This window comes from Meriones unguiculatus, chromosome 1 (genome assembly GCF_030254825.1).
Source record: "Meriones unguiculatus strain TT.TT164.6M chromosome 1, Bangor_MerUng_6.1, whole genome shotgun sequence".
NCBI lineage: Eukaryota > Metazoa > Chordata > Mammalia > Rodentia > Muridae > Meriones > Meriones unguiculatus.
This window is the reverse complement of record NC_083349.1, coordinates 2,852,827-2,876,236: the sequence shown is the minus strand read 5'-3', so window position 1 is coordinate 2,876,236 and position 23,410 is coordinate 2,852,827. Positions and strand designations below refer to the sequence as shown.

At 46.3% G+C, this 23,410-nt stretch overlaps 1 protein-coding gene across 1 annotated transcript; it reads right to left on the bottom strand.

The window, feature by feature from the left end:
* Positions 1–2,061: 2,061 nt before the first annotated feature.
* On the bottom strand, positions 2,062–21,647 carry Tph1 (tryptophan hydroxylase 1). The gene is made up of 12 exons (XM_021640401.2): positions 21,578–21,647; positions 20,225–20,272; positions 19,213–19,336; positions 16,639–16,822; positions 15,382–15,482; positions 12,904–12,971; positions 12,564–12,760; positions 9,226–9,361; positions 8,546–8,672; positions 6,940–7,035; positions 6,141–6,274; positions 2,062–4,601 (listed from the first exon to the last, which is right to left on the bottom strand). The coding sequence occupies exons 3-12, from the start codon at positions 19,327–19,329 to the stop codon at positions 4,427–4,429; spliced, it is 1,335 nt and encodes a 444-aa protein (XP_021496076.1). The 5' UTR covers positions 19,330–19,336; positions 20,225–20,272; positions 21,578–21,647; the 3' UTR covers positions 2,062–4,426.
* Between the last annotated feature and the right edge of the window lie 1,763 nt (positions 21,648–23,410).

Here is a 23,410-nt window from a genome sequence, read left to right as displayed (position 1 = left end):
GACAGATCACCAAGCTGCTGACAGTTATCTCAACTAGGAAGCGGTCAGGAAATATTTGTTAACCTTTTATTGTTCTTTGTGAGTTTCACATAATGCATCCCAGTCTCACTCCTCTCCTCCTCCTCCTCTGTTCTTGCAACCTCCTCCCTGAAGAAGATAAAAAACAAAAATGAACAAATTAAACAAAATGAGGCATAGAAAACATCTCATCCTGAAAGCTTTAGGTGCGTCACAGCGTGTCCCACAGGACACCCTTTTGTCCACACTTTTTCACTTGCAAATATTCATTGCACTGAGTCATTGGTCTGGTTTGAGGCCTCTGGCTTCTGCTGCACCATCAGTGCTGGGTCCTCACTGGGATTCCTCTAGGATGTCCTTTGTCATGGAGATCCTACAGCTTTGTATCTGCAAGGCTGGCCCTTTCGTGTGCTCCAGCAATTCATAGATGAGGTAGGTTTGGGGGTGAGCCAACTTATAGCCCTTAATCTAGGCCTGGGTGTTGGCTGAGTTGGTCAACCCACCAGCTCTCCAGCACCCACACCACTGGGTCACATTCTCCAGGACTGCCCTGGCAAGCTGACCCAGTGGTGCAGCTGACAAGGAAAAAGGCCAGCTCTCCCACTCTCATGCCCTTGGGGCCAGCTCACCTGCACCTGTGCCAGCAGGGCCAGCTCCCCTGTGCTGCCCATGTGGGGTACAGGGCCCACTCTCATGAGTACTACAGCTGGTGAGGGGCAGGGCCAACTCTCAGAAAATAGTTTTTGAATATGTTCCAAGCCACTGGAGAGCTTTCAAAACAACAGTAGTAATTCAAGGGGCCACGACAGGAAGCCGGGAGGTTACACCGGGCAGTTCTTTCCTTGAAGCACTTGCTCATTGACCAAGCAATGACTTGGAGGCTAAGAATCGGGGTTGGGAGCAGCAGGTGAGAAACTGAGCAGTACTGGGGAGAGGGTGGGGAGAGTGAAGTAGGGACAGGTGGAGAACCCAGGCCTCCTAATGTAGGATTCAGTGGGATCCCTAAAGGCTACACACTTGAGAGCAGAGGTGAGCTGGAAGCAGGCCAGCCCCTCCGAGCTGAAGCTCCGCCTCTCACTGACTCCACCCCTAATCGGACGAGGAAGATTTTCCCCGCCACTGTAAGTGCACTGCTTGCGGGACACAACTGACCCTCTCTGGAGAAAGAATCACGCAGCAGCTGTGTGGGGATGCTGGTTAAAACGGTTAGCGTGAATGATTCTTTACAAGTAGAAATTAAGATACTGGAGGCCAGAAGAGGGCAGCGGCTCCTTGGAGCTGGAGTTACAGGCAGCTCTAGGCTGCCAGATGTAGGTGCCGGGAACCAAACTCGGTTCCTCGCTAAGAGGAATGAGTGCTCTCAACCGATGAGCTGTCTCTTCAGCCCCATGAATCTGCTTCTTACAGCGCCCTCCCAGGAGCTCAGCACAGGAGACGTAGCTCATGTTCAGACAGGGAACGTCAGAAAGAAGCCTTCCCAAGAGGAAGTGACGATGGCCAGATGTACTCATGACCATACTCTTCAAGGAACTAGAGTGGTATATAGTTTTTATTTTATATTTTGCATTTTCTTTAAGAAATGCTTTAGGTTGGTATACAAAGTAACAGGTTCCAGTGTGGCATTTTCATCCTTTCTTCTGATACATTGTCCTCCCCCAGAGCTGACCTTTTGTACCAACCATCAACATTGCTAGGGTCTCTAAACAAATAAATTTGTGAAAATAAAATTGAGCATGTTTTCAATGTATGTTTGACAAAATAAAATAAAATACTTTTTGAGGGGCAAAATGCCTCAGCAGATAAAAGTGCTTGTGGCCAAACCTGTAGTTTGATTTCTGGGGCCCACACACATACACACACACAAAATAAAAAATTTAAATGTGCTTTTTTAAAACACACCTTTTGAGAACATGAGCTTTGAGTTTATTATGTAGTGGACTAATAAACATTTAAATTATAAATGTATATTACACATTATGATGAAGAGAGGAGTGAAATAGGACACAATTTTGCTTTATCCATTTCCTGGAAATTAACATATGGTCTCTGTTATTTATTGCGTTTGAGAAGTCCCAGCTCTTTTCTTTCTCTGCTTTGGAAGCCAACCTAAAGATGAGCAATAATTCTGTGTATTTTTCTGTATCTTGCTACTTATGTAACTCCAAATGCCAAAGTATGAGCTTAAGGCACGTAGGCGCTCTGACGATTAGCATTTGTGTTTTCTTTAAAGTCAAACACACTGCTGTTGCCGAGGAATGGCTCTGGTAGGGAATTACAAGTGGTGCTTTTGGTTCAGCTCTGTCCTGATGTTCCAATCATTATTAAAAGATTCTTTAAAATCCTGATTTCCCAAATATTCCAGAATCAGAGGCTAGACAAAGTCAAGCCTGCCACTAAGTATTTCTGCCATCTTGAAGTTACAAGTGATAAAGTTGTGGCTTCACCGTTTATTATAAAGAGCTTTAGTCAGAACAAATGTTGAGCGCTGTCATTCAAAAGCTAATAACTGACTCTCCAGCATCGGAGTCTTACGGAAATACCCAGACACAGCAGAAAGCAATCTCTATTTGCTATTGGTTAGGATTTCTTTACAGCACTTTCCCTGGTAACCGAGCAGACTATGAACTAGCTGGACTGTACTTCAGGCTACTCAGAACTAACATATTTACTTACTGCTGAATGTGTGTGTAATATCTGTTAGAGTGAGTACATCTATGAAAATCTGAGATGGCTGAGTTACCCTTCCTGGGTCTGCTTCCTTGGAGAGCATGGAATGAAATAGAGTTTCCTCTGAACCCTTTTTTTTTTTTAAAGATTTATTTGTTTTATGTATATGAGTGCTCTATCTGCATATACACCTGTGTGCCAGAAGAGGGCATCAGATCACATTTTAGATGGTTGTGAGCCTTGAACTCAGGACCTCTGGAAGAACAGTCAGTACTCTTAACCTCTGAGCCCCTCTCCAGCCCATCTGAATTCTTAAAAGGATTTTTTTTAAATGTAGTGTAAAAAAAAAAATCTAGTGGGCTTGAGATGAAACATGTTCAACAGAATACAAATTACTATTAATGTGAAAATCAGAAGTGGAGTTTTCATTTTTTTATGTGTATGGATGTTTTGTCTTGTGTATGTCTGTGTATTACTTGCATGCCTGCCTGCTATCCATGGAGGCCAGAAGATATTGGAACCCCTGAAACTGGAGTAATAGATGTGTGCTGGGAATCAAATCAGGTCCTCTGGAAGAGCAGCTAATACATTAACTCCTATTCTGGTAGCAAACTGCACTATAGACTCTCTTTCTGTGTGTGTGTGTCCTTGTCTGTTTCTGTATGTCTCCTCCTCCCTCCATCCCTCTCTTCTTCCTTCTCTAAATCCCTCCCTCTTTCTCTTTCCAACCTCTGTGAAGTTTATATCTTTGCTCTGCTACATTCTCCCACCATGCCTTGCTTCACCACAGGCACAGGAACAACTTCCAATAGTCCAAAGCATCCAAAATAAACTTTTCCTCTTTATAAGTGGACTGCCTCTGGCACTTTGCCACAGTAATGCAAAGTTTACACAGCTGCTTATGCCAAAGCTACAAAGCTGACATGTGCCCCAGTCCTTCGTGCCCTCACAATTACAATCAAGAGACAAGATGCCTTCCTTACTCTATCACCTTCCCATTTCCTACCCTCTTCCCTCACTGCCTTCCCATTCATGTCCCAGTGTGACACCTTGAAGTAAAGTGCCAGAGAGCACTGGAATTGTAGGCATCCTCACGCCTGGCTGAGTGTTAGTGAGCTCTGCATTCCTGTCACACACTGCACTTGAAGCTGTTTTCTTAGTCGCGCTTAGAGCAAAGTCCTTTTGTTCGTGCTAGCAGTGGGGCCAGCTAGTCTCCTTTAAGCCTAGTGTGTGAACAAGCCTGGGCTGTCACAGAGCCCGTGGTGGTAACAGATACACTCTCAGGGCATCCAACATGACCATTTGCTAATGGCAGACTGGAGGAAAACAGCATCACAATGAGACCAGCTATGGCCACTGTCAAACAACTTGCCCATCAAAAACAGGTGTTCAGTAGAAAGGCCGTGAATCTGAGAGGGAGGGATTGGAGAGAAGAAAGGGAAGGGAAAGAACGATTTAATTATATTTTAATGAAATAATATTTTAAATGGGAATATGGTGAAATGCATGGTATGTGAATTATATTTCCCTAGCAGGTACCTAAAGACAAATCAAAACAGTGTGTGGTGGCTAGAGCATCCAGGTATGCGTTTTCACGGCGAGTGACTTATTACAGAGAGAGGTAACACACTTCGATAAGCTGGGATTGCTGACCCTCCTCACACAGGTCTTCGGGGGAGCAAAAAGTGGCCCGGGCCCCGAACTGATGCTCAGAGGCTTTCTGGATCCAGACTGGAGACCATCACTCACTGGGCCACCTGCTGACCCTCGCCAGGGCATCACTGACGACATCGAGGTCATACCGCAACTCGTTCAGGGCACTGGTTATGCTCTTGGTGTCTCTCAGAACCTGAATGCTCTGTGTGTATGGATTGTACTTCACTCCAAATGGGCGCTTCACGGTTCTGGCAAATTCTCTAGTTAAGACAATAAGTAAGGGAGCATTAATTCCTATGAGGGTAGGTGACAAAACTCAAGGACAGAGACCTGCTCTCTCTCTCTCTCTCTCTCTCTCTCTCTCTCTCTCTCACACACACACACACACACACACACACATACACACACACACACACATATACACAGCTGCTTTCCTTGTCCTGAGAACAGTGGCCTCAACAGCATCTACTGTGGCCTCAAAGATGAAGTGTTCAATCTCTCCCTCTCCCCCTCCCTGTCCATCTTTCCCCTGGCCATGCTCCCATACTGGACATTAATCCCATGTTTCTTGCCATGGAAGTGCTCCACAATCCATCTCTTGACCCCTTGGCTTCACCAAGGGAATCAACCACAGCAGCTTTATCTGTCAGATGATAATGGCAATACTGAACCACAGACTCCTCCTTGGCTCTGCCTTACATAACAAAAGGGGAGAAAGAGAGAGAGAGAGAGAGAGAGAGAGAGAGAGAGAGAGAGAGAGAGAGAGAGAGAGAGAGAGAGAAGAGTCCTATCCTGCTGTGTTTGTGTGAATTTTCTGCTTAGGGTGTTTCTGGCTTCTTCTCACGGGACTTGAATTCTCCCTTTCCTCAAGGTTTAAAACCTGCCTTCATTATCAAGCCAACATTTGATCCTCGTACTTAGCACCCTACAGAGCAATCATGTTTAGGACCCCAAAGGATAACTGCACAGCTGAGAACAAGTGTGCATGCTTGGGGACTGGAATCCAGGTTCCCATCCATCTGGCCTCCCCAGCAGGAACCGCTGAAGCTTTGCACAAGAATGCCATCTGTGCTAGAAAAAGCCCAGCTGCTATTGTTACTCCATTCTGTGCATAGCAAGCCCCTGAAAGATAAGCATTATCTCAACCCCTATCTGCTTCATGACCTCATGCTGTTTTCTGAATCCTGCTTCCATTGTCACTTCCTGCTGTCTCTACCTTAGTCCAGGTTTTACTTTCACCTGAGGTTTGCAAGAATCTCCTCAAAAGCATCTGTGCCCCAGTTCTTCTGCCTTGACTGTATGCTCTGTGATAGAGTCAGGAGCTCTGCCTGCACTGGAATATCCCCATGACTTTCTATCTCTTTCTATCCCGTGCCATTCCAGCCTAAAACTTAACACATCTAAGTTCTAGCTTGTCTTCCCACCTGTCTCGCCACCTCTAAGATTTCCGTGATTCTCCAGTGGGAGAGGAGACTGATGGAGGCAAGACTGTGTTTCCTCTCTAGCTCCATTCTTGCCACTTTTCATGTTACCACAGTATCTTGTCTCTAATTTCTTTTTTTCCTGCTGAGCTATAAACTCTGCTGGGAAAGAAAGGGGAGGCGCCAATCTCTCAATGCAGGCCATTCCACTTGCAACTACTTAACATACAATATTCAACCTCCTCTAAACAACGGACATGTCTCAGGCTGAAGACTCCTGGTGGGCTCCCAATTAACCTCCTCGTTCGTACCTATGACTGTTGTATGTTTGGACATTACTTTTGCAGCAAACAGAGGCTCGATGGACACAGATTTTACCTCATCTTCTCCTTTGCATCTTCAAAGCTCTCGGATACAAAGTAGACATCCTGGAAGCTTGTGATGAGACATTCCTGCTTGCAGGCAACCTTGGGGTCAAAGGGCTTAACGTTGGCATGTCCAGAAAGCGCATGCTGGGGGAAAAGAACAACCATCAAGTACCGCCTGTCTTCACAGAATGCATGGCTGCTGCGGCTGGCACACCTCTGCTCCGAGATATGCAGGGCCCTGACTGCAGCCCCAAACTGCCTTCCCACATCTCTACTTCATCCAGGCTAGACAAAAATTAAAAAGCTTGCTGTCCCCCACAAGTAACCCAGGGTCATCTCTGTTGTTTCATTTTAACTCTTCATCACACAGGAGGCTTCCGGGCACCCTTATCTGTTCACTTATTTACTTAGGCATTATGGTACCTACTGTGTACCTCCTCTAGTCACTCTTACGCTTGCCTTAGACCCAGCACCGGAGAGCAGCCTCCTTGAGCACAGGACGGTAGCTTGCACAGCAACGACACAGACCTTATTCCTGTCTTCAGCAAATAGACTTCATTTCCCTACTTGATACAGAACTTACTGCTTGTATCCCAGAAATTTGTTTAAAGCTTTAAAACACTTTCTATTTGAAAGACACATTTTTTTTTTTCCTAGAAATTTGGGAGAGTAGAGAAAAATGGTCTCAAATTATGTTTCCTGCCACCTCAAATCTTCCCTATGGTAAGTGCTAGCTCAGGTGCAAGCCCTGCCTCCGGGCATGTGGATCCTGTCGGTGGACAGTATGTGTAAAGACTGATGACTCTTACTTTGAGCTCACTGATGGAAGAGAGCAAGCCGGCACCAAAGACTCTCAGCTGTCCATCTTGTTTGCACAGACCAAACTCCACAGTGAAAAAGTAGCACTGCAAAAGGACGTCAATATCATGTTCACTGTGAGCACGTCGCTCTAAAGCAAGTTCCCGATCTTAGTCGCTCACCCAAGGTACACCCAGAATCAAGCCCAAGGCTTCCAGCCCAGGTTCCAAGTCCTTTCACAGTCCAGTCCTGATGTACATCAGGACTTTGTAAACTTAGTGTAGACCCTCTCATATACAGCTGAAAATTACCAGTCCCAAGATCTCTCCCTGTGTATGTGTAACCCCAGCTATATTGATCAGATTAAAACCAAGAAACAATTTAGGTGCTTGAAAATCAATTTTAAATATGGTAAACCCCACTGTATGGTAATATAAGTTACACTTTAATGAAAGCACATTTTATAAAACGAAAAGTAAAATAAGAGGAGCATTGTTTTATAATTGTTATTCATCTTTTTGTTTTTTATTTTTATTATTTATGTGTATGTATGTGGGCAACCACAAAGGCCAGAAGAGGGCCTGGGATCCCATGGAGCTGCCTAATGTGGGTGCTGGGAAATGGAACCTGGGTCTTCTGGAAGAGCAGGAAAATGCTCCCAAATATGGAGCCACCTTTCCACCCTCTTCCTTTTAGCTTTAACCTAATTTCTTTTACATTTATTTGCCCGTGAGCACATGCCTGTGGAGGTCAGCGAACAGCTTCCTGAACCGGCTCTTCCTTCAACCATGGGCTCACGTTTGGTGGCACTGGCTTTGTCTGCTTTTAGTTTTTAACAGTTATAATCCTATGGATTCACAGCATGGAGTGACTGAATCAGCTCACCCAACACTCTTCACATCTTGTCTGTGTCTGGCTAGACATTATTTAATGTCTGATGAGAAGGCAGACGGATTGCCATATCTGCTTCTGTATTTAATCTTTTGCAATATGTTGTTTTGGTTCAAGTATATGAAGAAAGCTCAGCTTCACAGTTATGTAGTTAGAAGAGGGCTGGGTATTTTAATCCCCTTTTCAAAGAAATGTGGATACTCTTTAAACTACCTCACCTAGTACACGGCAGCCGCACCTTGTCCATCACATTAAAAAATACATTTTATATCTTTTACATATTAATAATTTTGTCCCAAACCACTCCACAGAAGCTCTCAGGAACCCTTAGCATTCCTAAGCCACAGCTTCAGAACCAGTCAGCCTATTCCACACGCCCCCTCCACCCTCAGCTCTCCCCAGCAGCACCAAGCCCATTCTCATCTGCCATGTGCCTCATCCTAGAATGCCCTTCCTTCCCTGGTTCATAACATACCACTCATTTTTTTGTCTAAAACCTCGTATATTAAAGCAAACTTTTGCTTCTGTCTTGTTTTAAAACTGTGTTTCTTTTTGAGAAACCCTAAATTTTCATGTCTTCATTCAACATTATTTAAATCCATAAGCATTTAAAGTAAAAGCAAGTTTTTTAATGGTTGCCTTGAACATGGACTTCAAAATGACCAAATACTCCTAGCCACACCCAGTGGAGAATCCTGGACTATACAGCTATTTTTAGATATATACCGCTGCCAGTTTTTGAACAGTCTCCTCTGATGCTCCAAGAGAAGCCAGGCCAATTTCTTGGGAGAATTGAGCAAAACTGGGTTCAGCCAACAGAGGAACATGGCCCAGGAGTTCATGGCAGGTGTCTCTGTAACAGAGACACAGTCAGTCACAGCATTGTGATTGTCACACATGCAACAACTGTCCCAAGCCAACCTTGTTCTCACTCTGGTTAACAGGAGAAATCTTGTCCCAACAACATTTCAAGTCCCCCACCCACGTCAGGGCTCTGCCTCACATGTTTCCTCACCACGGCCCTCTCTGATCACACTTCTCAAAACAACACCCACAAACATGCCTCCTTCCTTCCCTGATTCTATTGTTCCCCGTCCACACACCATTATCCGACATGACACACAGGACACTCACTTGTTCACATTTGTATAAACTCCCAAAATACAAACTTTATATATGAAGACCGTAATTTTTACATCCCTTGTGCACAGAGCTGCACATGACATCAAGAAAGTTGACATATAATAATAAATAGCCGGTTGAATAAGTCATGGGATACACTTTAACGTCGGTCACTATTCTAAAGGCTCGACATAGCCGCACGTTTAACGTTTACAAGACGCTTTGTGAAGTGGGTGTCACTACTGTAAATAACCATGTGACAGATGAACGCCTGAGGTACTTACGGCTCTGGGGTATAGAGAGGATCTGAACTGTGTCTCACATACTGAGTGCAGTGAAAGACTCGAAAGGCTAACCCTGACAGGAAATCTCTCGGTGAGAGGTAACCAGCCACAGGACGGATGGAAAACCCTGTGCACTCTGCAAAACAAGGGAGAAAACAGAAATCCTTCACCTCACACACAGACCACTGATGTGGAAATGAAAAAAGCAAAATAAGCTACAGGAAGCTAAGCATGATTAAGCACATCCCATGGGCAGACCCTTCCACACACCACATCAATGGTGCTTGCAAAAGGATTGTTCTCTTTATTGGAACAGCTATAAACATGGAATAATGTTCCCAAAGACCACAGAAGACGATAGAGGTGGATGGTTCCCTTCCACCCGAATGCTAAGACTGTCCTCTGTGTGCTAGAAAAGGGGTTTGAGCTACTGGGCCTCGGTAACTCTAGAGATCACTGTGCACTCTGTCTTGCAGCTCGCACTAAACCCTCTAACACTGACATTCCAGCGCCATTGGTTGCTAAGTAAGCTGGCGCCACCCCCACGGGCAGAGCACTCTCCAGAGTCTCCGCATGGCTGGATGGAAATGCTCCCTGTGGTGCTGCCCAGTGGACAACAGCCATCTGTCCCTCCGGAGCTCTTAACACATGGCTAGTGTAGCCAAGCCCCTAGTATTTTAATCAAGTACATAATAATTATTTACGATGTAAAAAAACCACATGTATCCAGTCGCCACCACGTTTAACTAAATCCGTACCCTCATCTGACATTTCATGGGAGCTGTCCCCTAATTTTGGCTTCTGTCTTTGACACTTGTTCTTGAAACAGCAGAATGGCTCTGTGCCAGCCCATCTCCAGAACCCCAGGGAACAGCTTTCAGTTTTAGAACCACAGCAAATGTTGCCTGCAAGCCTGACTGAACAACGCCTGTGGGATGTAGAACATTGAAAAAAAAAAAAAGAGCATTGGGCTATAAAATGTTTATTATTAGCCCTAATATCATGGCGGTATTATTTAACCCACAATCACAAATAATAAGACATAGAGTTTATAATTGCCTTATTTACCTTGGGCTGGGCAGATATTTCACCTACACTGTCTCAATATTCTCACCATCCATCTCCCAGCACCCATCCAGTGCCATCCACCTTCTCATCTGGTCTACCTTCCATCCACAATCCCATGGTACTTGCTTTTATTATTCATCTGGGCCTTTTCACACCATTATTGTAGTCCTTCCTGGGCCCATGTGGTGTTTTCTCCAGGCTAACCCATCCTGACGTCCTCCCTCTTCCTCTCTTCCTGTCCCTCTATCTGTCCTGTGATTCTACCATCCTCAAAAGCTCGGAACCTAGCCACGCTTACCCCATTCTGCCTCGCCCAGGTATAGGCCATTTAATGAACCAATCAGGTATAATGTTTTAAGCAGGTTTACACAAACAAGGGTGGGTGTGTCCACTGGGCAGTAATTAGCATTGGACCAGCCTCCAACACCCAGCCCAGGCACACAGCCCAGTGGGGCCACCTGCAGTTACTGTTCCTAGTTTCTAATAGGAAACGCAAACATGGTCTCTGCCCTCATGAAATGATACCGTGTTCTCCTGTTTATTTCCTTTAGGTTTTTATGTATTTTTTAAAATAAGGATAATTAAGAGGTTGAATAAATGGGAAGATGTTTGTCAACAATCCATGTAAGAAACACAGACAACACTTTCAGCCAGGAACAAAAGATTACCAATGTGACCAAAAGCAGAACTTCCAGGCTTAGACACAGCTCGGAGAGAGAACTCTAGCCTGGTGTTCCCTTGACCCTGTGGCCAGTCCCAGCACTGTAGGGCAGCACTTCCCCCACGGTCTCTGATTTGCTGAGACAAAAAGGAGGTACTGATTTTCCTTAAGCACAGTAGAGTCTAGAGAGCCATGATCATTTACCTTCTACATCAGCTAGAAAAAAAATAAAGAGGCCCGAATCAAACAGACCTGTCCAGACCTTTTGTTTACTCTTCAAGTTTCACACACTCCTTCGTGACAAAAATCATAGAATCTTTGTGTGGAAAAACACTCAAGAAATCCTCCAGCCACTAGAAACACATTCTAGCATCAGAGACCCCCCAACAGCAGAGACCACACAGCCTCAGAGACCACATAGCAGACCACACAACCACAGAGACCACACAGCCTCAGAGAACACAGCCTCAGAGAACACACAGCCTCAGAGACCACACAGCAGAGACCACACAGCCTCAGAGACCACACAGCAGAGACCACAGAGCCGAAGAGACCACACAGCCACAGAGACCACACAGCCACAGAGACCACACAGCAGAGACCACACAGCCTCAGAGACCACACAGCCTCAGAGACCACACAGCAGAGACCACACAGCCACAGAGACCACAGCCTCAGAAAACACACAGCCTCAGAGACCACACAGCAGAGACCACACAGCCTCAGAGACCACACAGCCACAGAGACCACACAGCAGAGACCACACAGCCATCGGAGACCGTAGCCTCCTCTACCATGTCCCTGCAGACACAGATGCCCTCGTTGATAGGATCTAAGCACTTTACAAACCTGGTTTCACACGGCTCTTCTAATAAGGTCTCCTTTATTTAAAAGTCATCTGGTAGAGTTTCCAATTTGTCCAATGTTTAAGCATTTAGTAAACATCCCTTACATCTCCAAGCTGACACCCAAAGTGTCCTTTATTTTACCTATGTGACCCATTTTCAAATTCCCTTGCAATTCTGCTCACCTTGTTCTCATGCTCTAAGTGAGTGGTTCTCAACCTATAGGTTGTGACCCCTTCAGGGGGCCAGATGACCCTTTCAAAGTGTCGTCTTAAGACCATCAGAAAACACAGATAATTACCTTATAATTCATAACAATAGCAAGAATTAGAGTCAAAAAGTAGCAACAAGGGCTGGAGAAGTGGCTCAGAGGTTAAGAGCTCTGTCTGTTCTCCCAAGGGTCCTGAGTTCACTCCCCAACAACCACATGGTGGCTCACAACCATCTATATGAGATCTGGTGCCCTCTTCTGACATGGAGATGTATGTGCAGATAGAGCACTCATAAAAATAAATGACAAATTAACGTTTAAAAAAACAAGTAGCCACAAAAATAATTTTATGGTTGGTGTCAGCACAACATGAGGTGCTGTATTAAAACCTGGAAGGTTGAGAGCCTCCTCTCTCAATGTGACGCCTGGTCCTGGATCCAGTGCTCCAGGAGACTCTAGCCCTCCACATAACTAGACTGTGTTCCTCCTCGCCGGACACTGCCACAGTGGAGACAGATCAACGGTCCCTGACACAGCTCTGCTGGCCCCCTACCTTTTAAAAACTTGGACACGTCTTCGAGCTGGGGGATGTTGTCCTCCCGATAGCCACAGTATTTCGAGAGCAGAGGGAGGTTTCTGAGGTACTCCCTGCAGGCGTGGGTCGGGTAGAGTTGGCTTAGCTCTCGGAAGATGGTTCCCCAGGTCTTAATCTCTTCTTCCGTGAATTCAATCTTGGGAATGGGGTCCCCACTGATGAGATCAACATGAGGAAGTCTGCATTGTAGTTAGTTACACTTATCTGGCCCTCATTTACTAAGTAAATACAGCTTATTCCATTTCTTTGGCTATTTTGTTACCTCAAAGTTAGATATGTGGGCTTGTAGTGCACTTACTGCTTATAGCTCAGAGCCAGCTCTGCAAAGTACTTCCGTCTCCTACGGTAGACGTGGTCTCTGAAGCCCTGATAATTGAAATTAGTTAAAAAATGAAACTAAAAACACTTGAAAATGACGTTTAGAAGAACACGTCACTGTTTCGACTTGAGATATTAAAGAACTACATAATTACGTGAGTAAGTTATAATAAATAATAATAACAAAAAAAGATTAAAAAAAGAACTACATAATTGTTACCTCAAGCAAGTGTCACTTAGAGATATGTAACAATTTTTATTTTGAAGTCATCAGTTACATGATAGCCTTTTCATCTAGTGGCTACAAAGAAAAATGTTACTTAATATACAAAAGGCCCGACAGTTAATACAAAGATGAAAGACTAACTAGAGAAGTACCACTCTCGTTCAGTGCGCAGCTCTTATCTTAGTTTTTCCTTAGTCACGTGACCATATCTTCAGTTATGTTACCTATGGTAGAAACTAGTAATAAAACAGTAAGGCTGGGCTGTAAATATGCAACAGGATGTCTGCCTAGAATGCTTGACCCAGCACTGCGAATAATGCTAAAATAGAAATTAATATTTAAGATAGTTCCTTAGCTGAACTAAGCTTCCCAGCACTGATCCCCCCAGGCCGTGTCTGCTGTGTGGAGAGAGCCAGTGGAGGACAGAAAGGATGTGAAAAAGTGCAAAGGAAGGAAAACATGTTAAAAAAAAAAAATGCAAGCCACAGTGCAAGACTTGTTTGGGGCCAGCAGGTTGTAGGTCTGTTCCAGAGCTTGGATTTGACCTTGCAGCTATCTTGGTGATCTCCTTTAGACTAGCCACTCTACTGAGTAGATATAGCCAATATGACATGAAATAGACATTCATAGAAATTAACGACCATGTTCATATTTTTTTGTTGTTTCTTTTTTTTAATTTTGAGACAACATCTTGTCAATGTTGCCCAGGCTAGCCTTGAAACTTGTAATCCTCCCACCTCAGACTTGCATATGGCTGAGACAATGGGCCTGGCACTGTGCCCAGCGAATATCCATACCCTTAATTTCAGACCATATGGGTGTGTTCAGGGTGGTATGGTGGTGGACTTGTACCATCTGATTTCAGAAAAACTGTGTCAGCTCAGAAAGAAACACTGTCCTATGTCTTCCTCATTCCCCTCCCTAAGCCCCAGCGCCTGCGGACTAGGGATCCCGACTCTGTCTCCGTGAATGTGCCTCTTCTGGATACTCCAGGTAAATTGAATCACAAAACATGAGGCCGTTTGAGGTTGGCGTTCTTCAAAGTTCACCATGCGGTAGCATGGCATTTCATGCCCATTTCATTTTGTTTTGTCAGACATGGTTTTACTATGAATCCCAGGCTGACCTAAGACTAGAGGTAATCCTCCTGCCTCAGACTGTCAAATTCTGGGATTATGGGCACGACCTGCATGTCCATCTGTCGTGCCTTTTTATGGCCAGGAATATTCCATTGCCTGGCTCCACTGCCTACCACCCTTTCCCTGCTCCTCAGTTGATGGGCATTGGACCATGTCATGTCTACTTTCTTGCCACCATGAATAACAATGCTATGTGGACCAACCACTGGTAATGTATAGAAGAGGAGAGAAAACGGTCATTAGAACATTCTGATGGCTCATGCATGTGAGGATGGCAAGGATGGAGGCAGGAGAACCAGTTGAGAGATGAGGTAATCAAAGGGAACTTTAAAATTCTTCAAGGAAACAACTTCTTGGATCACCAACTAATCAGTCAATCAAACTGCGCCGAATGGTGAGGGGTTTCTGACCCATTGTTACTGTAACGTCAAAGAATCCAGCTCATTTCAGTAGGACATGACTGCAGACACTCAGCTGCAGAGCCTTGGGTATAACTTAATAACGGATGCCAGGAACAGAGCACATCTCCGTGACAAGGAAGCTGGATACTTTCCTGTCTGCTGACTCGGTTCTACCACCACGGAGGACCGCGGCTGAGGCCTGAAACCCCAATTCTATGTAGTTTAGAAAAATCAAGTTGCCCTTGCTCTTTGAGGGGAGGAACCAGACAGGGCAATCCGAGTGTGTATAGTCAAAACACCGTATTTATGTATGAAAATAGTATAATGAAACTCAGTATAACTAACAGATGCTATTAACATGTCTAAAACAATAGTTGTCCCTAGATGCTGTGGGGATGACTCAGCAGTTAGGAGCACTAGCTGCTCTTTAGGATCCAGGGTTCAGTTCCCAGCACTTACACGGGGTCTCACAACCATCCACAGCTCCACTTCCAGAGGACTCAGTGCCCTTCTCCGGCTTCCAGGGACACTTCAGGCACATACACACATGCAGGGGAAAACACCCATACACAGAAAATTTAAATCAATAAACCTTTTTTAAAAAGTTGTAATCTTTTTAAAGGTTTAAGAGTTGCCCTTACTTTTTAGTTTGCCTTAAATTATTTTTACTAGACTACTTTTAAAATATTTACAGGGTGGTCGGCATCGAGTTCGGATCCGTACATCAGCACTCGGTTGGCACAGAAATCCAAGTCAGAAATCTTCTTTGGAAACCAAGGGACGCTCTCCATAACTGCAAAATAAAACCCCAAAGCCACTGAGAGGAGACTGTCTTAATAAAGAGAAATTCAGAAACAAGAGCGCTTGGATGAGGCTGAAACTTGTATACTGAAGGAAAACAAAGATGACTTAAATGAACCACTGTCTTTCCAGGAATTAGATTTTAAATTTAGCTTTAATTTTTTTTTAATCTTCAGGTTGATTTTACAAGTTCCAAAGAACATTGTACTTAAGTAACGAGCACTTAAATGTTTTAAGACACATATCTAGTTATTCTGTGAAGGAAGAGGAGGATAATTGAACTCTGCAGGCCAGCAAAGACTTTTAATATCTGTATTTGTTTGAGGCACAGTAGTATATCTAAATGTCTAATTTTTCTATTTTTACAAAATATATTTATTGTTTCAATTCAGTAAACGTGTGTGCATGTGCGTGTTCCTTCTGTTTGAAGAGGGCACTCAGGGGCTCAGGGAATTGCTCTCTGCCAGCCAGAAGTGGGGGTGACTCCAGAGTTTAACAATGACAGGGAAGCATGTCAGATGAGCAGCGGCCCCGGCCGCACCCCAGATGCTGTGGTGGATTTGGAGAGACCCCACTGGGTGTGAAGTTACTAAATTAACCCATTTGTCTTAACTAAATTACATTTTTTTTTTTTTTTGTCAGTAATGGAGACCTTAGCTTCAGTCTTTTTTTCCATCTGAACATCTAAACTCTCACCAGGCTTTCACTCACTGAAGCCATTGTTTTTGGTGCGAGTGTGGTACACGATAGGTTCAAATCACTGATGTCAGACGCTGCCAACGTTCCCCCAGATTCAAGTATCTATTTACTCTCTGTTAGACACGAGGCTCTGGAAGCTCTGAGAGTGCAGGGATGGGGAAACCAGGCTTGTGGGTTCAAGCAGATTTTTAGCTCAGAGAGAATGTTGACCTCTGACCCAGCACTTCTCACCTAAGGCTTCTCTCACTCCCGCCCTCTATCAAAAGCAGCCTCACAGTTTCTCCTCAGAATTCAGAGCAGCTACAGTTTGTCTTTCCTTCACAGTCGCCCTGGGAGGACGTGGAAAAGACAGAGCTTTCCTGTCATGTCCTTGTCCTCACGATGGACACAGGCTGGGCACACACTGGGTGTTTGCTGTTCCCCGGGAGGCTCTGCCTTCTCAAACCTACCGTCTTGCTTCACAGCAAGCTGACTGGCCGAGTCCACGGAGAGCACAGTGGTATGGGACGTCAGCAGGGGAAAGATGTCAGTCAGCTGTTCCCTGTCGATGTCACAGTCAACGAAAACCTCAAATTCTGAGCTTCTTCTCTTCGACTTCCGGGACTCGATATGCAACAGGTTCACGTGATTCTCCTGTGTCGAGCAGAGGGTAGAAACCACATGGACCTGACATTTTTGAGAAGAATACTTTTACTAGCACTAAAAAACAATTTAACACCTGTCAGAATTAGCCGAGAGGAGGAAGAAGGTGCGTTTAGTGCTACTAATGGCAAAATAATTCCCTCCTAGAAAATGTAAGATTAAACAAGAGTATGGAACCTCATCATACCCTTCAGAAGTAAAATGACAGCCATAAGAGACAGAGCAGAAAGCTGGTGTTTTCTTTATAAATTTATGAAATGTGTGGAGTTTTCAAACCATATACAGAAACCAACAATAAAGAAAACTGAAAAGTGATGGAAGAAAAAAAAATACAAGTATATACTTCCAAAGGTAATCAATTCAATAAGAAATGGTAATGTAAGGCTTCCTAGTGTACGCCTTCAGTCCTAGCTACTGGTGGGGCTGAGGCAGGAGGATCTTCAGTTTGAGGGCAGCCTGGATAACTTAGTGAGACTTTCTATCAAAATAATAAGTAAACAGAGAGATGAGGCTATACCTGACAGAAGCCTTGCCCACTGTGCTCAGAGCTGGAGGTTTATCTCACAGTAAGGCAGTAATAATAATAACATAGTAGTAAGCTTGGGGGGAAGTGAAGGAAAAGGGGGAGAGTATCAATAATTGTTCACATTGGAGAACAAATTAAGCCACATGGCAAGGAGGGAGCAAAAGCAATCTTCATATTCTACACCTCATCACCAGAGAAGCCAGGGAGAGAAACAGGTTGGAGCTGGCTGAGGCTCTGCCACGCGGCTGGCGCCCCATCTCGGGCTCTTCTGGAGACAGACTACATTAATGTTCACTCTTTGAATGGCTAAACAACATGCCTCGCAGAGACAACCCTGCATTGTGACAGCCGACATTATTGACCGTGAACCTTGTACAACCTCAAGCCCTCTCAACAGTTTAACCATTAATTCTTAATGGCATGAGGTAGGCAGGGTTTCCTCTTACCTTACTGAGACAGGCAGAAAGATGAACTCCCAGTGACCACCCAGCTAATAATAGTAATAATAATAATAGTCGTGCACACACTAAGCTGTTTAACGTCTGCCTCCTCGCCGGATCGTACTCTCTGTGAGGGAAGGCGCCTTGTGTGGTTTGCTCAGATCCGCGTCCTTACTGTAGAGCCCAGCACCCTGCACATAGTAAGTGCTCAATAAACATTCTGCCTGATCCACCCATATTTCATCAGGAGGATTGTAGGAGAGGGGGTGGAAGAGGGCTTGGTCAGTGAAGGGCCTGCTACGTGAGCATAAAGATGCAAGTTTGAATCCCCAGGACCCAGAGAAGGAGCTTGGTGCAGCCACTTGCCGGGAACCCCACACTGTGGGTTAGAGACACGGGAATCTCTGGGACTTTCTGGCTGCCATCCAGGCTCAATGACAGACCTATCTTAACGGAATAAGGCAGAGGATGATAGAGAGTGGCACCTGATATTATCCACTGGCCTCTGCACATGTGTACCTGTAACACACACACACACAGACACACACACACAAAGACAGTTCAAGGAAATGGCATTACTGGGCCAAAAACATAAACATTTGGGCCAGGAAAATGGTTCAGCAGGTAAAGGCTCCTGCAACCAAGTCTGACAACCTGAGTTCAATCCCCAGAACATACAAGGTGGAAGGAGAAAACCAACTCCTGCAAGCTGTTCTCTGACATCACACAGAGGGAGGGAGGGAGGAAGGGAGACAGAGAGAGAACACAATACATACAAATTCATACACTTAATAAATAAAAAAAATTAAATAGGAACATTTTTAGGCTCATAAATGCAAATTAGCCCATGAGTCTCCCTATGTTGAACTGAAAACATATTTAAGGGCCGTGTGCACTGAGGCTCTGACAGTAGCAAATGATGGAACTGCAGAATCCTTGCTACTCTGTCACCTAACAATATTAATGTACCCTTAAAAATAGCAATATCACATGGTCAGGCATTTCCTTAAGTGTAAAGCACTTTATTTCGCTGGAACCTCTCAGGTTTACGCAGCGGCTCCTCCCAGTGTCCTTCCTAGCTGTCTGTCCACTCTTCTCAGTTGCTCTATTTCTTACCCTTCTCAGAACTGAACAATACTGTACTTCCTTCATGTGTGTGCACCTGGGTGTTGAGCAGCACAGGTGTGCAGTGCCCAGAAGACGCCATCAGAGCCCTGTGACTGCCTGGTGTGGGAGTGCTGGGATCTGAACCTGTGTCCTCTGCAAGAACAGCCAGTGTTTTTAACCACTGCTCACTCCAGGAAGGCAAGTGAAGAGACTCCCGCAGGCCATAGCTGAGGAGCCGACAGCACCTTACATTTTTAAGTAGAATTCCAAAGACTCATTTTTAGATGGGTGTTATGGAAAGTCCGTACCTGGAAGATTTTCAGTGCTTTTATGAGTCCTCCGACTTCATTCTTTAAGGAAAAAATGAGAGTCACTCTCCCTCTTTCGGAGGAATGCTCTTTGCTCTCCTTATTGCCGTCAATCATGGTGAGTCTGCAGGGTGAAGGGTCAGAGGAGTGGGCGTTAGCAGCAGGGGCAGCCTTGTTGCTTGGTCCACCTCCCGCTCCTAGACGGTCCACCACCAAAGGAACCTGGGGTGTCCCTGCGCTCCCTTTTCCTCTTCCACTTTCCCACCACCGAGGGCACTGAGCACGCCAGCCAGCCTCCAGCAGGCTCCCCGGTTACTCCAGCCCCTGTCTGGGTCCTCAGGGAAGGCCCACCTCACCGCCTGTCATGAGTAGCTTCCCCGCATGCTTTGTTCATACACGTCTTGCACCCCAAAGTACAGTGAGGCTCCCTCAGAAGGGGGCCAGGCCTCCAGTTTCCTTTGTAAAATCAGCTAACATGAGGATACGTGTGTACACTGGGTCTTTGACAGTGCCCATCTTTTGCTGTCCTGAACATTTTCAGACTGACCCGAAATCAGGCCTGTGCCGACAGCCACATTCCCACAGCACTGGTAATGTTGCCTTTTGATCCACTTAGCCTAAGGGCATCCGTCCAGCACTCTCAAAGTCCTTCTTAGAGCCCCATGATTTTCTCTGGCATTTCCTTCCCCCTTTAGCCTTCTAGTCACCTTTAAGCCCCTTTCCAGCCAGGTGAAATAAAAGGGAGGGTCACCCTCACAGGCGGGGGTCACCCCACACACAAGGCCACCCTCACACACAGGGGCTCACCCCACACACAGGGCCACCCTCACACACAGGGCCACCCTCACACACAGGGTCACCCTCACACACAGGGTCACCCTCACACACAGGGTCACCCTCACACACAGGGTCACCCTCACAGGCAGGGTCACCCCACACACAGGGTCACCCTCACAGGCAGGGCCATCCTCACACACAGGGGTGACCCTCACAGGCAGGGAGGGATCCTTACCTGAATGGAGGTACCCCAATGTGCAGGATCCAATGCTGGAAATAAGACCTGCCAAGAAGGAGGCCAACTGACTGGCAGCCTCGGCAGAGCATCATGAAGGATGCGTGCACCCCCCCAACCCTTTCTTTCCTTATCTTCATCACCATTAAGAGAGACTTTGAGTTCTCTCGTCTGGGAAGGAGGCTTTCTGAAGTGTGGGCACAGTTTGAAAGCAAGATTGAAAGCTACAGGAAGGAACGGTTTGAAAGGAATCCTTGGGGACCTTGGTTTTCTTTTCTAAGTAGGAAGTGGGACTAAAGTGGAGGCAGAATACAAGCCAGCACACAGGACACAGAGGGAGCCTACAGAAGGGCAAGGCAGAGGCCGGCTCCCTCCCCCAGGACCAGAGTCATCTAGAGCAGCAGCTACAACGTGTGAACTCCACTGACTGAGCTCTGGAACACTTGGAATCCCACCCTTGAGCGTGGCGGTGGTGGCAGAGGCAGGCGGATCTCTGAGTTGGATGCCAGCCTGGTCTACAGAGTGAGTCCAGGACAGCCAGAGCTACGTAGAGAAACCCTGTCTCGGAAAAAAATAATTAAAAATTAAAAAAAAAAAAAAAAAACCCGGGCTGGAGAGATGGCTCAGAGGTTAAGAGCACTGGCTGCTCTTCCAGAGGTCCTAAGTTCAATTCCCAGTAACCACATGGTGGCTCACAACCATCCATAGCGAGATCTGGTGCAGGCAGAATATGTATATATAAGAAATAAATAAATCTTTAAAAAAATCCCAACCTTGGCATCCCAAGACTTGTGTCATCTGGGAAGCAGATGAGAGGCAGAGATTTCTGGGGCTTGTAGCCTCTGTCTCCATTCCAAGCGTTCACCTAAAACCTCTGTAACTCGGGCAGTTACATTTAATCAGGGTTAAATTTACCTGGCCTATTAACTAGCTCTGAAGCTCAAGGATCTGTGGGTCTGTCAATTGTGACTTGGGATGAAGGTACAGAGTGCAGGTGTGCGGAGAGGTCTAGCATCGGAGACTGCCCTTCCTTTGGTGCAACTTAAGAGAGGGTTCCCTTTATAGAGGAAGAAGAAACAATAAAAAAGAAAGAAGATTAATGTGTTTGTTCCTGATGGCATGGAGTCACACAGACACAGGGCTCCCTGCAAAGCCGAAATCCGACGTGGGATAGAGTCTGCTCCCGGCACACAGCGGTTCTCAAGAATAGTCTGCTGTCCCCCAAAGAGAAAAGGAGAGTGGAGCCCACAGAGGCAGGACTTTCCCCTGACAACTTCAGGAGGTTGGTCCTGTCCCCGCCGGGGGTCCCCAGATCCGGGCTCCCGGGGAGGGGCCGCCCGCTCAGCCACTCACCTCAGCGCCACCGGAGTTCGGAGGGTCACCTGCGGACGAGCTGCGGCGTCTTATAGGAGAAGCGCATCGTCAGAGAGGCCAATGGGCGCGGGGCGCACGGGCCGTCGGCTAATGAGGATGGGGCAGCGCGGATGTGGGCGGGAGCAGCGCGGAAGCGAGCCGGAGCGGCCGGCGCTGACCCCGGGCTCGGCCCAGGCGCACGTTTCGTTCACTGCTGTTCTCCTGGAGTCTTAATTAAGCTAATGTTGACTCATCCTCAGCCACAAAAAGTCTGAGTCAGGTTAAACAATCTTTAGAACTTCCCTCCAAATCAGCTCCTCCACACCTGTGATTGCCAGTGACTCCCGCAGGCTTGGACCCGGTCTCCAGGATGAGAAACCAAAGCAGTTTCACAAGGCTGTTGAGCTTCGTGTTGCATGTGTGCTCAGTTTCACGGTTAAACATGCATGTATTGCAGAGTGCCGCGTGAAGGTTCGGGGGGAGTCTTGCTGTGTAGCCCAGGCTGGACTTGAACTCACAATCTTCATGCCTCAGCTTCCTAATTGGGATCATCGGCACCTTTCACCAGGTCCAGCTTGTCCAATCTCAAATTGCACGGTGCCCACAACTTTAACCCCTTTATAGATTCTCCTTTTATCTATGTAATAATTCCAGGAGACTGAAATTGTACTTGCATTGTAGATGAGGAAACTGAGGCAGAAAGTGGCTCTCCATCTTCCTCCTGCACAGGTTGATGAGAAGAACGAAGCAGGAACTATTCTGACTTTAGGTCCAGTGTTCTCTCAATACCCTGAAATAGCAGTCAGAAAGACCCTGGTGGCCTGAGGAAAGCCAGAGTCCTCTCTTGCCTCTCTGACAGGCTCAGGCACCCAGCCCCCCTACCTCTCTGCCAAATCTTTAAATGTTCTAGTACATGTATTTATTGTGCATGTGCAAATGTGTGCTTGCGGGCGCACGCATGCACACACTGTGGTGCACACACAGAGGTCAGAGCAAGCTGACAGGAGTCAGTTCTCTCGTTCTACCACGTGGGTTCTGGAAATGGAACCATCTTGCAGAGCCTCTCTGCCAGATTTCTTGGATGCCTCTTATGCTGTCGAAATAGTTCAACATTGTGTCAAGGCCTGCCCCTGTGCTCAAGGGGACACTTTCAGAGAAAGGTTACAAGATGGGGAGAAAGCTGCCTAGGGGACAGCCTTGCACTGCCTCTCCTGTTAGCCTTAGGGCCCCTCATCCTTGCTTTCCATTCCTCGCCTTCCTTACAGAGTGCTGCAAACTGTCATTACAGAGTCATCTGTGATTATTCACTCTAATGGCCCCCAGGGGAAACAGGTTTCTTTGTGCTAGCTCTCCAGCGGCTGGCCCAGGGATGCCAGAGACCTGCAGTTGTTTCTCGATAGCTGCCTATGGGAGGCCGGCCACAGAGCTGCACAGCTGTAGCCCCGACAACCTGGGACGCTGAGGCGGGAGGACCATTTGACTCCAGTAGCTCAAGACTGATCTTAACAGCACATCGGGACCCCCCCATCTCAAAACATTATTAAAATAAAATTAGTGGCAGCCTGGGAAGATTGGTCGGTAAAGTGCTTATACTGCAAGCGTGGGGACCTGGGGTCAATTCAAGTAAAAAGCCAAGTGTAGTGGTGTCACACCTTTGTCATCCCAGCTCTGGGGAGGACCGGACGGGAAGACCCCTGGGGCCTGCTAGCCAGCCAGCCCAGCTGAACTGGGAGTTCCAAATCACAAATTTAAAAAAAAGTCTGTCTCAGGAAAGCAAAGTGGGGGTTGGGGGGCACCGTGCTTGCCACAAGCATTAGGACCCAAGTTTGAATC

Bases quoted from the DNA above. Each gene is read 5' to 3' on its own strand.
- Tph1 (XM_021640401.2), bottom strand. From the start codon at position 19,329: ATGATTGACGGCAATAAGGAGAGCAAAGAGCATTCCTCCGAAAGAGGG. The intron at 12,761-12,903 runs GTAAGTGCACTA...TGATCTCATCAG, and splicing joins CTGGCTCTGAGCTATAAGCA to TGGGGACCCCATTCCCAAGA. The intron at 9,362-12,563 runs GTAGGGGGCCAG...CTTGTTTTGCAG, and splicing joins CGTGTCCAAGTTTTTAAAAG to AGTGCACAGGGTTTTCCATC.